At 38.6% G+C, this 16,130-nt stretch overlaps 1 protein-coding gene across 5 annotated transcripts in view; it reads right to left on the bottom strand.

The window, feature by feature from the left end:
- Positions 1–2,338: 2,338 nt before the first annotated feature.
- MBNL3 (muscleblind like splicing regulator 3) overlaps positions 2,339–16,130 on the bottom strand; it is a 195,351-nt gene continuing 181,559 nt past the window's right edge. For 4 of the 5 annotated variants that reach the window (XM_077493823.1, XM_077493606.1, XM_077493732.1 and 1 more), the window contains 3 exons: positions 15,547–15,635; positions 12,357–12,424; positions 2,339–6,291 (listed from right to left, as the gene is read on the bottom strand). In XM_077493823.1, the coding sequence (XP_077349949.1) occupies positions 6,279–6,291; positions 12,357–12,424; positions 15,547–15,635 (170 nt within the window). In that variant the 3' untranslated portion in view covers positions 2,339–6,278. The remainder of the gene's footprint in view (positions 6,292–12,356; positions 12,425–15,546; positions 15,636–16,130) is intronic. The other variant, XM_077493784.1, reaches the window with a different exon arrangement.

The following is a 16,130-nucleotide window of genomic DNA, read 5'->3' as shown; positions in this document are numbered from 1 at the left end:
TCCTGTGGTTTTCTGTACACACGATCGAACTTTGCTCCATTGGACTTTTGTTGCCACAAAGTTTGTCCGTTCGCACAGCCAACAAAAGTCCGATGAAAACCGAAAAAGTTTGTCCGATGGAGCGTACACACGGTCGGATGTTGCTCCAAAACAGCTAATTTGCACGTTTGTTGTCAAAAAGTCTGATCGTGTTTATGGGCCTTTAGAGTGGCTATAGACAACCATATAAATGAAAGATACAGCCGCCCTTGCTTTCTATAGAGCATTAACAAATTCTTCTGAGCATTGTAAATGCATGTTATAATGCAGAAGTTTTCCAGTGTGCTTGAAATAGGATTGATGATCATTCCTTAAACATGGGGGCGATATCCCACTACCGGCCATTCTTGGCGAGAGATCTGTCCATCTACGATGAATATTAAGGTGCTTGTGGACAGGAGAGTGAGCTGTAGACTGTTATTTGCAATGAGCAGTGGATAAACACCCATATTCGATACTGACTAAGCATTCGTGTTTATGTACTGTGCAGATGCACAACACAAGCCTAATATGAGCAAAATATTAGCAGGTTGGATTTTGCCAACCTAGGAGTTCTTCCCCTAAAGCTGACTGACCAGGAGTGTTTGAAGAGGTCAAAAAATGGATATAATTGCCCAGATTAGGCATGATCCCCAAATGCACATGAGTTTTAGACCCCTTAGCCTCATCTCTTACTATGAAAGTGATATCTGGCCAGCAGCATGTTGTACAAAATGTTTAGTAGGTATTAGTGAGCAATAAACTATGCATATAGGCACTGTCCGATTCCGCTGTGCTCCACCCTGCATCCAACGTAACAAGCATTAAAATTACTTGGGTGTAACATTCTAATTTATCAGGCCAAGAGTTTTCAAACTTTGGGCTTTAAACTACTATTCCCATAATGCACTGCAAGCCAGAGAAAACAGTTTGCTGGATTTTGTAGCCTTTAAATAGCTAGAAGGCATCATAAGGTTTTGGTTCACTGCCCCAAACATATATCCCCCGTCTTCATATAAAAAAACAAAACAAAACAAAAAAACAACCTTACAGTTTTGTTGAATAACACTGTTAAAATATATAAACTATGCTTACTAATATACACACATGCAATGAAGTTCTACCAAAGTCAGCTTGATTTGAATGAAATGTACTGTTATTTTTAAGATCATTACTTTAAAATTTGAGCAATTATTGTGCTCACTTATCGGGCTAGTATGTCTGTGTGTAGATACTTGAAATGCATTTGCACAGTGACAAAAACAGTTGATAACACATATATGATTTCATACACAGGTGCTCGTGTGAGAAATCAAATTCATACAAACAACTTATTTTACTTGGGAGTATAACAATTAAAAAAGGTGCTTATTAGGTAATTTTAGGCAAAGAAAACTGTACATACTGTACATGAGAGCAGCCAATCAGATTATGCGATGGTGTGTTGACGTAGGTCATTAACACAGATTGCTTTGATGGAATAATTACATAAAGCCCCGATTTTTACTTTAGGTCAATTTTTTTGTATTTTCCATTGTTCTTCAATGGCAGGACACACTTACAGAATTTTAATGGCATATTTCATAAAACCAGAGGAATGCTACAATGCTGTATGAACCAATTTCTTCCTTTCATTTTTTAAAATGAACATACATAGTGACCATTTGAATTTGATTAATTGTCATGGATGAGAACTCCTACTGCTTTTTTTTTTTTACGTCTATGCAATACCTCAACTTAAAGCAGAAGCAAGCCATCCTATCCTTTCTAACAGCTAAGAAAGCTGCCATCTTAGCCTGTTTGACTTGCAGTTGCAGTGTTGCTCATGTGAGAAGTGATGACACCAGCCATGTAATGGCTTGACAGTTGGGTTGAGAATACAAGCAACTGTGACAGTTATCCTTCACAACATGCCTTGGATATAACAGTTTTGGGAAACGGTTAAATCACTGGGTTTAGTTCCGCTTTGAAGAGGTTTTCCAGTAGAGTTAAAGTTTTTCTAAATATATTATATAAATATACTGTTTAGGCAGCTCACAAGCTTCCACTGGAGAGATGAAGGCTATAGGATGTCTGAGCAAGCCCTTATCTGAAACTGACCATGCTGAGACAGCCTGGTTGTTAAAGGAGATGCTGCTATATACAGTGTACATAGTCAGACTTGGGTGTATCTATAGAAGCGTCCCCTCTTACAGCCAGTCTGTTTTAGCATGGCTGATTTCAGGTAAAAGATCAGACTTCACACACCCTCAAAACTGCAATAGAAGAAATCAATTTTTCACAAAGAGCCTATTTAATTAACAAGATTTGAAGGGCTGCATTGGGTCTGATTGTTTTTTTATTTAATCTTATGCTTCAGTTTGCTAAAACTGGAAAGAAATGACCATGAAATGGATTTAAAAGAATTCTCCCCCAAGTTTACATTCTATATACATCTCCACCCGATGTTTAAGGTATATGTATATATATTTATACATACAAAAAGGATTACAATAAGGTGTCAGAATATACAACATAAAAGTCAAAACTATTTAGCACTGACAGTTCCAACATTGTTTAGATTCATAAAGCCATATACCATATACGGTACATGTATCTGATCTTCAGTCACATTTCTCACTATTGAGGCACTGGCACACTGTGCAAAGATCATTCAGACAAAGCAAATAGCTTTAGTTTGTCCACATTATCAGTAATTGTGGCAGTATTTTGAAAAACAGAAGCCAAAGTGGTTGGAACAACTATTTCTAATCAAGTGCAACATCAGGTTCTTAAAGCTAATCACATGAAACATTTATGATTGTTCTTATGTCTAAGGTGCCAAGTTTATACAAAAAAAAAAAAAAAAAAAAGGCTGATAAGTTGAAGATTGAAGATATTGACATTGGTTTTCCAGAAAAGAGGCATCTGATTCTCTACAAGGCATGTTCAGCCACAACGCCAGCAAATAACCAGATGTAACCGAGAATCCACATGTGAGTCCTATCTGGTTGTCTGTTCATTTGAGCTCTTTATAGTCTGTATATGTTATGATTTGTGATTATTTGTTTGGAAATGCTTAATATTAAGTTGGCCAGACACTGAGCAAATTTTGGCCAGTTAATAAACTGGGCAAAAATCATTCAGGCCCTAGCAGCAACACTCCACCCAACAGCCTTCCGATAAAAAAAACCTGAAGGATCCGGGCAGGAAATAGTCTGTCGAACAGCACCTGCATCCAATCAGATGGTGGCACCAGCTGTAAGAATACAATAGTGGCAGCGGCAGATTCATCCATCCGTGCAGTTTATGTAGGAAGGTCAATGGTAGGACTTGTTGGATTTCTTTAGTTCAACCCAAAGGCTGAATGAAATAAATCTGTGTACCAGCTTTATTACTTGCTTGCCATAAAAATGACTATTCCTGCCCTCAAACAATGCAATGGTCTGTTCTTGCAAAGTTGAGGAACAGCCACAAGCTTTCTCACACATATACGTAATGTAGAGAAGGGCAGACGTTGTGTGTAATAAGACTGTATGAGTCAGCATAAAAGAAAAAAAAAAAAAAAGAAAAAAGGGTCAGCAAACCTATTACAACAAACTAATCTGCATTTTGGGTTTACTGACCTTCTAATTAGCTGGAAAGAGCAGGCCCAAATAAACATACTGTCATCACTTCTTCCCTGTGCACATTATAACTAAAATTGCCTCATCACGTTCCTGAAACCCCATTTATTTTATTCTGATTACTTTTACTCACTGGGTGTGCAGAGAGTAGTCGAATAAGTGCTAAAAACCACATCCCTAATGTATACATTGGAACAAATGTGTTGACAGGACAGTGCTTTAAAATGTGTAATATTTTTACATTAATAAATAGCATCTAAATTCACATTCTTCAGTACATTTACTTGAAGGACAGTGAAAACTGTTTAGCAATAATTCCTACAATTAGAAGATGGTATACATGATACATCTGTGGTCTATACTCTGATACGGGTGCTGTATAAAAGTGGAAGGGAACAGATTTGAATTAAGCAACCATACAGTTTGGTCTGAAGAGGAAAGCAACATTTGTTACCATTGACAACTACAGGGCCATCCTAAAGAGGAACACCATTGCTAGGTGCACGATTGTGCAGGCATCTCCAAGCACCTGCAAGCACAGTTAGGGCCCGTGTTGACGGACAGTAATGGGGAAATTCATCTTCTGACATCAAACTGAGATGCTTCAAAGCTCATTCATGATTTACAGCAGGTGCAGTTGACTTGCATTTGACCTGCTTCAGCGCTGCTTTTGCATTCCCATACACTTGTATAGAGAGGGAGAGACAGTTCTGGAGATGACAAAAGTCCATAAACACTGGCTCTTAGTTTACCTGTAAAGGACCTTGCTTAGATGAAGGACAAGGAATAGGAAAAGTAGTCAGGTCTTTTTGTTTGCTGCATAGCCTGCCATTTTCTATTCTTTGAACCTCCTTATTGACCACACCATATATTGTAAAAGTCTTTTTGCTTTTGGCTCTAACCTTATGTTAAGATGGCACTGTGCTCATTTTCTCCAGGTTTTTTTTCTTTTTTATTTAAGAATACAAGTCTTATAAATCACCTAATTTCTAATGCAGGAAAAAAGGCAACTTTTCTACAATTGCTCTTCCCACAAAGGAGAATGCAAACTCCTTAACACACTAAGGGAAAATAGCCTCTCTCAAAGGCAACCTGTAGCCTGAAATATGCTTATTCTGGCTGGGTGACTGTATTGCACCTTCTACTCTGACACTTAACATTGCGGCATTGAGACATCGTGCAAAAAACTGGGAGAAATTTTATTGTAAACTGCCAGCCAGCATGTTAAGTTCACACATTTTCATATAGCAATCAAAGTTTTTCTTATGCTTCCTGCTAAGAAGAGCAGAACAGAAAACCTCAGAAATGTCCATTATAAACAGGGCACAAACTACCAAGAAAGACATTAAAACTCAAAGTTGAGAGCTTCTGTTAAGGCACCCATACCAGCTCTTGTCATCATACATCCAACCTTCCCACCCCATTGTTTTGCATTCAGATATTGAACAATCTTGGGACACTTTCATGGACTGGCATTTACATTGGAGTGATTAATGGGAGATATGCAGAAATATTTATTATGGCAGTTTAAACAGCAATGACAGCGGCTATTCAGAATTCATACTGGTTGTTGGGTCAATTGAAAGATCACCACCACTGCCACATCAAACAGGAATATGTTTTCAGTTATTATACTTTTACATGGCCTGTTACTAGACCAGTATTATAGTTCTCTGCAAAATGAGTTTTGCTATAAAATTTTGAAATCAAGCAATTTATGGTTGTAATTTATCTCAGTAGAAGTGCTGTTACAATTAGTCGTTATACATTCCTAGCAATTTGGTAATATAAGTGCTGCAGTTCATTGTACAGAACTACGATTAAGATTAAATTGAATTAATTTCCATTTACAGATCAATGGGGCTTATATAAAAGTAGTGCAAAGAGTAATAGGCAGCAATCCTTGGCACCAATCAGCTTGGAGTAGTCAGAAGAGATGTCTTGTGGTTGCTGCGGTTACTACACTTTGTACATTCCTCTTTCCATTATTACATAAAGGCAATAGTGATGTTTCAAGAGGAACAAAAAAAAAAAAAAAAAGTTAAAATGGATTCACAGACATAAAACTATCATACAACTCTTTTCATAAAAATCTGATGAGCCTTTTTTCAGAACCACTTTGTCTCTGTTTGGCATAATACTAAGAACATAAAAAAAACAACAATGCATGTTATAAATCACAATGAAGAAGATGGTCTTCAGTATACTTAGGATAATGGTACACACATAAAAATGAAATAGACTACGATGTAAACAAAAAAAAAACAGTTAAGATAACACTTTAAATTGTGATTCCATCAGTAATATGCAGTAAAAGAAGTGTCCGCATTGTATACTCATCTAACGCGGCACATGCTGAATGGTTACATGTGTTAAAAGTAAATGTGTTACAACAGTCTAGTATATTATCCTACGTGTGTATCTGCTTTCATAGAGCAGTGTTGCTTTTTTTTATGGTTTCTTTTTTTTTTTTTTTCATAGTGCGTTTTTCAGACATTCCCATGTAATTTTTTTTTTCTTTTTGGTTAACATGTAGACTGCAGCAGGCTTACTGTCGAGGTGGTGGAGGACGCCAGTAATGGGTATTTACAGAAAGGCCATGTATAACTTCCCATGGTGAGATTCTGGTATTCCACAATTCTGCTGTTCAGAATTTCAACATGGTCTACTAGAGAGGAGAGAGAGAACAAAAAATAGGTGTTAGCAGACAGAACCCTGAGACCAATACTAGATATCTAGATAGATTTTCTTTAAGGTATCTAACCATCAATACATTTATTTCACTTACATAAACTAATTTGCCAGCAGAATATACTTTAAAAAAGTGTCTATTAAATAATTCTTAATTCTGACTAATGCCGCGTACACACGACCAGACTTTGACAGCAAAGGTCCGAATCTGTTGGACAATTCGATCGTGTGTGGGTTCCATTGGACCTTTGCTGTCCAAAAATCTGATGGACTTTAGAAATAGAACATGTTTCAAATTTTTTCACTGGAACTCCCCCGGACCCAGTTCCTATCGAGAAATCCGCTCGTGTGTATGCTAGTCCGACGGACAAAAACCAACACAAGGGCAGCTATTGGCTACTGGCTATGAACTTCCTTATTCTAGTCCGGTCGTACATCATCACATTAGAATCCGTCGGACTTTGGTGTGATTGTGTGTGGCCAAGTCCGTTCATACGGAAAGTCCGTCGGAACTCCGCTGAAAGTCTGTCGGACCTAGTCCATCGAAAAGTCCGGTCGTGTGTACGCGGCATTACTGTGTGATAGAAGTACCTCTATGGTTCTCATTTTGGTACACACATTGAATCAATTCTATTAAAGGGTTAAAGCTGAATTCCAGGCAGATAAAAAAAGGTCAGACTAATGCAGCTCTGCATTCTTCAAAAAATATGAAATGTATTTATTCAAATACAACTGGTGTAAGTATTGAATCTTACATAATATCAGCCCCTTGCAATCCTTTGTACAGCAGCTTTCAGACTAGAAGAGGGAAGGGCGTGACTGAGAGCCAATCAGATGAGCTGCATGCAAATGTGTGGCAAGAAACATACCGATAGGAAGAGCTAGCAAGTAACAGAGCGAGAACCTTATTGGTTTGTTGCTGCTCTTATTATCCAGTTAGGCTAGTGGGGGAGAGAGTACACCCTGGTATTCCTTTACTGTAAATGGGATAATCTAACTTGTGTACTGTGTGAGAGGGCTGTGCATATCTAAGGACTGAATGGACAGAAATGCATATTCTTTGGCAGGTAAAACATCTCCCATATATACAGGTTTCATTGTTGTACTTAGCAGTTGGCCTGGAATTCAACTTTTAACCAATATTTATGGGTAGACACTAAAACATTCACAGCAAGCAAATCAATTTACATAGGGAGAACTTCAAAATGTCTTCTTCATATTACTAGTAAGACGTGAAAATTATCATTTACTACTTTTTTGTTCTAATCAAACAGCAGGTAACTGCTGGAGTAAGGGAAAGCCTTGTTGTAGCAATTATTGTATCAAGTAGTTATTAAATTTATAAATGTAAACCATAGGTTTAGGCACTAAATCTGACATTGAACATGTTCGACTTGAATAGTGTAATTACATTTTGCAGTGTTGCCATGACGACACTTCACCCCAATTACAGCTTAAATGGTTGTAATGAAGTTTCGGGAATTTGTTTTGTAGGGCTTCTTTAAGGGTAAAACAAATGGCATATTAAACTCCTCAACCATCACAAATTAGGTGCGTGTCTTGGAGAATCTGGCCAAGTTGGCTAATTCAAGAGATCTGTGCCTGATACATTAGACCCACCCACATACTACCGCCGTAGGCTTTAACCATTTCTTTTATATTAGGGACAACATTTTGGCACTGGAGTCTGCAAGACATAAAAAAAAAAAAAAAAAAAGTATCTCCAAAGATTTCTCCATTGACATTTATTTGGTGGGTATATGCTTTATGTGTCTTGCAAGAATTGTTCAAGTCACTTCATTGGTTTGAACTTTAACTTTCTTTAATTACATTTAAATCAAGCATAATAATAATAATATATACAGTATCTCACAAAAGTGATTACACCCTCACATTTTTGTAAATATTTTATTATATCTTTTCATGTAACACTGAAGAAATTACACTTTACTACAATGTAAAGTAGTGAGTGTACAGTTTATATAACAGTATAAATTTGCTGTCCCCTCAAAATATCTCAACACACAGCCATTAATTTCTAAACCGCTGGCAACAAAAGTGAGTACACTCCTAAGTGAAAATGTCCAAATTGGGCACAAAGGGTGAATATTGTGTGTGGCCATCATTATTTCCCAGCACAACCTTAACCCTCTTTGGCATGGAGTTAACCAGAGCTTCACAGGCTGCCACTGGAGTCCTCTTCCACTCCTATATGATGACATTACAGAGCTGGTGGTTGTTAGCGACCTTGCACTCCTCCACCTTCCGTTGGAGGATGCCCCACAGATGCTCAATAGGGTTTAGGTCTGGAGACATGCTTGGCCAGTCAATCACCTTTATGCTCAGTTTCTTTAGCAAGGCAGTGGAGGTCTTGGAGGTGTGTTTGGTGTCGTTCAGTTGGAATACTACACTGCGGCCCAGTCTCTGAAGGTAAGGGATCATGCACTGTTTCAGTATGTCACAGTACATGTTGGCATTCATGGTTCCCTCAATGAGCTGTAGCTCCCCAGTGCCAGCAGCACTCGCACAACCCCAGACCATGACATTCCCAACACCATGCTTGACTGTAGGCAAGACATACTTCTTTGTAATCCTCACTTGGTTGCCTTCACCAAATAAGTTCATCTTGGTCTCATCAGACCACAGGACATGGTTCCAGTAATCCATGTCCTTAGTCTGCTTGTCTTCAGACAACTGCGGAATTTCTTGTGCATCATATTTAGAAGAGGCTTCCTTCTGGGACAACAGCCATGCAGCCCAATTTGGTGCAGTGTGCGGTGTATGGTCTGAGCACTGACAGGCTGATGCGCCCCCCCATCTTCAACCTCTGCAGCAATGCTGGCAGCACTCATACGTCTATTTCCCAAAGACAGCCTCTGGAAATGACGCTGAGCATGTGCACTCAACTTCTTTGGTGGACCATGGCGAGGCCTGTTCTGAGTGGAACCTGTCCTGTTAAACCGCTGTATGGTCTTGGCCACTGTGCTGCAGCTCAGTTTCAGGGTCTTGGCAATCTTCTTATAGCCTAGGCCAGTGATGGTGAACCTTGGCACCCCAGATGTTTTGGAACTACATTTCCCATGATGCTCCAGTATCCTGCAGAGTGCCAGAGCATCATGGGCAATGTAGTTCCAAAACATCTGGAGTGCCAAGGTTTGCCATCACTGGCCTAGGCCATCTTTATGTAGAGCAACAATTCTTTTTTTTCAGATCCTCAGAGTTCTTTGCCATGAGGTGCCATGTTGAAATTCCAGTGACCAGTATGAGTGAGATCGATGACAACAAATTTAACACACCTGCTCCCCATTCACACCTGAGACCTTGTAACACTAACGAGTCACATGACACCGGGGGGAGGGGGGGATGGCTAATTGGGCCCAATATGAAAATTTTCACTTAGAGGTTCACTCACTTTTGTTGCCAGCAGTTTAGACATGAATGGCTGTGTGTTAAGTTATTTTGAGGGGACAGCAAATTTACACCGATATACAAGCTATACACTGAAGAAATTACACTTTGCTACAATGTAAAGTAGTCAGTGTTGTCACATGAAAAGCTATAATAAAATATTTACAAAAATGTGAGGGGTGTACTCACTTCTGTGAGATATACTGTTTGTGTAATATAATATATATATATAAAATTATTCTCCACACACTAAGGCTCCATGCACACTGAAGCTCAAAAAAGCTATTTCTGGACGCCAGATTGCTGGCAGAAAACGCTGGTTGAAAAACCTGCTTTTAACAGCGTTTTATACTAGCGTTAATGAGCGTTAATGAGCGTTTTACAGCGTTAGCGTTAATGGGCGTTTTTTATAAAAATACACAGAGGACACTCCAAAAATCCCACAATGCATTGAAAAATAGAATGCCGAACACTAATGAACGAGCGTTAATGAGCGTTAATGAGCGTTAATGAGCGTTAATGAGCGTTAATGAGCGTTTGTCGTTTTTTGACGCTGAAAAACTGCACTTTGAACGCAAATTTCTGGCGTTCAGAAAAAAGCCCATAAACTCCACTGCTCATTAAAGCTGAAAAACGTCCATGTGTGCATGGACACATAGGCTAACATAGAGTGGAGTTTATGGGCTTTTACAAAAAACGCCCAAACGCCAATAAACTGCAGTTTATCAGCTTCAGTGTGCATGGAGCCTAAGTTAAAAAGAATTTGTGAGATTCCTGTCCTGGCATAAATATCTTTATTGTAACAATGCACATTCTCCATAAAATACACAAAATATTTTCAGACCAAACATGGGATAGAATCTTCAAAAATGACATCTACACAGTAAAAAAGAAATAAATTCTGGATATTAAAATCTACAGATATAAACTGATTAGGACTTAACTGTTTTAAAACAAAACATCTTGAATCTAGCAAGCAGGTCTTATTTCAGTTTTTACATGGAAAGCAACACAAAGCAACATATTATGAAGGCAACAAGCGTTTAACTGTTGCAACCTTTAAGCCAATCATTGCGATGGTTAAAGCGATACAGTGCAAGTTCCTATATGCTCCCTGGTGTTTCTAATTTCATATTTTGAGTAATGCAAACCTACCCATAAAAGACTAACAATATAAACCCAACCTTTATCCCTGCTGGCCATAGACAGAATGATTTTTCAGTTTGGGTGGTGCTTATTAAATTATTAGAATTTGGTATAGAAGGATTAAAGGGAATGGTCACTCAATAACTGATATCTCAATTTTAAGCTGATACTGATAATGACCATAAAGCTTTCTAAAATTTGGGGAGGAACTTAAACCTAGTACACACTTTGTTTTCGTTCAACCTAGCCAGCTCAGTCGGAGCAGCTGTACCAACAATCCAACATTAGTACAGCTGTCTCCCTCACAATCTCCCCCACTGAGCTGTTGTGTTCTGACAGGGGAGCCCCCCCCTCCCAACTAGGACGCTCCATTGGCTGAGAGCACTGATCAGGAGCCGGTCGGCTGCTGGCTTTCGAACATGCACGCCCAACAGAAGCCAGCTGAACAGCAGTCTTCTTTCAGACACGATGTCGCTTGACATTCGACCATGTGTACTAGGCGTAAGTTCTACCAAACAACAAATACTGGTTGTATTTATCCAAAGCAGTGGTGTCACCCTGCCCAAGTTGCTTTCCCTGTATATGAAAAATACACAAAATACAGCTGACCACGACCACACTACTCAACTTGGTGATAAGTAAGATTTATCAACATGGAAACAAGGTGGATAGAGATCAACATTTCAGTTAAAACAATTTATTTTGTTTTATATATAGTAGGAAAGCTTTAAAACTTCTATCAGATATCAGGCTATTGTCTGTTGTGCCCTGTTGGAGAGATTCTCCTTTACTTTCTTGGCTTGGAAACAGCAGAAATTTTGAGAAAATCTTCCCAAAGTTAGAACTACTCCCATTTTAGACAGTTGTCACCAGATCATATGTCCCTTTTAGAGATTTCCATCACTTTTTGCTCTTATGGCAACTCTAAAGTTTAGGATTTCCAACATTTTGTCTTGGTGACAATGGTCACCATGACAAATAAAGGGGTGAGGCCACAATAAAACTTGTCAGAGGATCCATGTTTAGCTTTCACATATAAATTAAAACAGAAACTTTACCCAGGATTGTAAAAAAATAAAAGCTTGGAGAGGTAAAGATATTGACATCCTTGCCTCTCCACACCACCCAACCAGAGAAAGCCTTCATATAATCAGAGATTTCATTCATTAAAAAAAATACAAGGCTTTATTTGAATGACAGAAGTGCCGAGCGGATGACCACCTTTGGGTTCTATGCAGAAAGGCAGGTGCTTGGCACTGGACCCCAAGCTGGACCATTGTAGCTATGTAATAAAAACTCCAGCTTTAATGAAAGATCTGCCTGTGCATGGCCACCATAAAAAAACAACAACCCTGTGTTAGTAAATATAACATGAATAAGCTAAAAGTAAAACTGATGGATAGCCTATCACTACTTATACAAGCAGGGGCAGTCATTACTTAAATATATGTTACAAAATATTTAATGTGAGATGAAAACAAAACTTACTGTTCTACTGGTAACATCTGTGATACATACATGCTGTTATTCAGTTCATCTAGTGAAAATAGGGACATCTACAGTGGAAAAGATTTGAAATTAAAATCTCTTTTGCAGAGAATGCTATCTATGATTGCCTTCAAGGGTGTAACTATAGTCATAGTAGACCAAGCAGCTGCTATGGGGCCCAAGCAGAAAAAGAGTACCGTCTTTGGCCCCATCACATACAGTTACGCCCCTGATTGCCTTATATGGTGGTGAGTGAAATTAGACCCGTGACCTGTAAGTCACAGCTTTCTGCTTACTGTGGGAGGTTCTGAGTAATGTGTCCAGACTAGCACTTTGAGTGGCTGGGGCATGCGTGGTTAGGTCACCTGTTCAATGAAGGATAATTGGAGACAAAGTGGGGTCTATTTGCTAAGGCAGTTCATACTTCATCTGCTCATTCTGCCATCTGTCTCACAACATGGTAAATTGTTTGTTCATAGTGTGCTGTAATATTTCTTTTTTATTACAGAGGTGCCATTGCATGCATGATTACAGTTTGCTATATACACTAGATTACCAAAAGTATTGGGATGCCTGCCTTTACAGGCACATGCACTTTAATGGCATCCCAGTCTTAGTTCGTAGGGTTCAATATGGAGTTGGCCCACCTTTTGCAGCTATAAACAGCTTCAACTCTTCTGGGAAGGCTGTCCCACAAGGTTTAGGGGTGCGTCTATGGGAATGTTTGACCATTCTTCTAGAAGCGCATTTGTGAAGTCAGGCCCTGATGTGGAGAAGGTCTGGCTCGCAGTCTCTGCTCAAATTATTCCCAAAGGTGATCTATTGGGTTGTCAGGACTCTGTGCAGGCCAGTTAAGTTCCTCCACCCCAAACTCGCTCATTCATATCTTAATGGACCTTGCTTTGTGCACTGGTCCAAATAATTTGGTGGAGGGGCGATTATGGTGTGGGGTTATTTTTCAGGGGTTGGGCTTGGCCCCTTAGTTTCAGTGAAGGAAATTCTTTAGGCATCAGCATACCAAGACATTTTGGACAATTTCATGCTCCAAACTTTGTGGGAATAGTTTGGAGATGACCCCTTCCTGTTCCAACATGACTGCGCACCAGTGCATGAAGCAAGGTTCATAAAGACATGGATGAGCAAGTTTGGGGTGGAGGAACTTGGCTGGCCTGCACAGAGACCTATCCTCAACCTGACAGAACACCTTTGGGATGGATTAAAGTGAAGACTGCGAGCCAGAGCTGCTTATCCACATAAGTGCCTGGCCTCACAAATGCACTTCTGGAAGAACGGTCAAACGTTCCCATAGACACAATCCTAAACCTTGTGGACAGCGTTCCCAGAAGAGTTAAAGCTCTTATAGCTTCAAAGGGTGAACCAACTTAATATTTAACCCTACAGACTAAGACTGAGATTCCATTAAAGTTCATGTGGGTATAAAGGCAGACGCCCCATTACTTTTTGTAATATAATGTACATCAAATTGTATATAAATATTTTTAAAGGAAACCTGTAGTGTGAAGGCTACAATACCTGACCTCACCTGCATGCTTGCTTGCTTCAGATCACTGTATGAATGAAGCCAGAGATCGTGAAACTACTTACATCTTCAGAAGGTCAGAAATGGTAGCATGTCACCACAGGTTTTTTAAACCGGTACCTTTACCTGCACACATTGATCATTTTTTGCATTGAATCCAATTTATATTAAAAGGCCACTAAACATACATTAACATATTTTTATTTTCCAATTTAACAGAGGTCTTCACAGCAAGGAAAATCATTTCACAGTTTCTGGCGATATAGTTGGACAAAATAGCGTCAAACTTGATGTCAATTTTCTTTCTAGTAATCCTAAAGGAGAAAGCGACCAACTGTCAGTCTTCCTCCTTTTGCCTTCCATGCCAGCTACCAGAAAAAGGTAAATGGGATTATTAATAAACCTCTGTAGTCCCTAAAGGGTTAAGATTATATTTTTGTCGTCTGCCATTTGCCAAGCAATTCCAGAAAATACAAACTTCATAGGATTATTATTTTTTTTTTAATTAAAAGAAAAAAAAAAAAAAAAGGGGATAAAAAAAAAATTTGAACAGCTGCAAGCTGAGAATCAAATTTTCTGCATAATCATGGTTATATCTGTATATGTAGTTGTCTGTTAGCAGTTTATCAGAATTGAATTTTGAGAATGTTTTTAGGTTTAGTGGTCCTTTAATGCCAGTTTCTCTGCCTTTTTTTTTTTTTTTCAGAACAAGTGACAATACTAAGATGCACTCTCACAAATGGTTACATTGTTATCATAGGGCAAGGTACACTATAATGAACTCTCTCTACCCAGCCACAGACATGCAAAGCTTCCCAGTAAGCTGTCCCTTTCTCAGGTGTCCTCATTTGCCTGCTGAAGCAAAGCAAAAAGCAGAAGTCTGACAGCTGCACCATAGACACAACTAGGACAGCTTACACCTGTGTGAAAAGGCAACTTAACTTGAGAAAGCTCTGCAACTGATCAGAAATCCTATGTAATGTTCAGTTTCAAACTAACATAAATTGCACAAGTACACAGAATGCCAGTCTTAGCAAATAGACTCCTAATGGTAACATGCAAATCTGATATGAATTATGTTATAATGCTTGAATAATGAAAAAATTGGAACAGGTTATCCTACTATTTCTTGATTTTATTGTGCTATACATTTAGATGGGAAATGCCTAATGTCTGAATGATAATATAGACATTGATTCCTATATTGGCAAACTAAACTAACTCGTTCTCACTTGTGTCTAATATGTTAAAATTACCCTGCTGACAGCTAAGGAGGAATAAAGTTCTGATTTGCAAAATATACATATATTTAAGCATCATGACACATTGATATGCCTGTGATCTTCAGGATCTCAGGCTTAAGTGTCTGTATATACCACAAACTTATATCCGCTCTAGGATAAATGTGGCTTTATAATTATAGCTTTCCTGTAATAAAAAAAAAAAAAAAAAAAAAAAACACACACATAGCTATATGAATTCTAATTACTAAGAATAATTAAATCTGATAATGCAACAGAAAAAAAAAAAAAAAAAAAAAAAAAAAACACACTTTGCATGTCACCTATTCTAAAGGTGCATATAATTCTCTATTTTGTACAATATGGCAAGGATACTACATGTGAAATAAAGCTATTTAAAGGGCCAAACCTGATTGGCTGTAGCAGCGAAGGGCACGCTGGTGGCGGGTGTTGTTGCTGCAGACACAGTGGTGGGCGTAGCACCGTGCATCATGGGTACTTTCAAGAGGGAACCATGGAAGCGACATACAGGAGGGTGGAGGGTTAATGGTAACCATAGCAACACATGGTGGATTGGAGGAGCGTGGTAGGTATCGCAGCAGCAAGCCATGTGACATCACCATGAAGGTTACACCGGGAGCAGCATGCAATCACAGTGCAAAGCAAAGACAGCATTATCAAAAAAGAAAAGAAAAAAAAATAAAAGAGAAAAAAAGGGAAAAGCTAATTATAATTAAGGAAACGAAAACATTTTTAAACACAATACAGTTATAAAGCACAGATATGATGTGTGTCATTCCTTACTGGAGCTTTTCAAGACAGAAAATGAACAATCCTAAAGCAACAGCTCAACGTAGATCTAGCAGTCTTTACATTCCAAAATACTCATGGATAGATCTAGTCTACTCTAATGGAGATCTAAGGCAATTGTAAAAGTTGCACTTCTATCATATAATCTTCCTGTCCTTTTTAGGATCATCATACATCTAATGC

This window comes from Lithobates pipiens, unplaced genomic scaffold, assembly GCF_037356315.1.
Source record: "Lithobates pipiens isolate NorthernLeopardFrog02 unplaced genomic scaffold, aLitPip1_a1.2 Scaffold_1, whole genome shotgun sequence".
NCBI classification, from domain to species: domain Eukaryota; kingdom Metazoa; phylum Chordata; class Amphibia; order Anura; family Ranidae; genus Lithobates; species Lithobates pipiens.
Note: the sequence above shows the minus strand (reverse complement) of the source record. Positions and strands in the feature narration are given on the sequence as shown.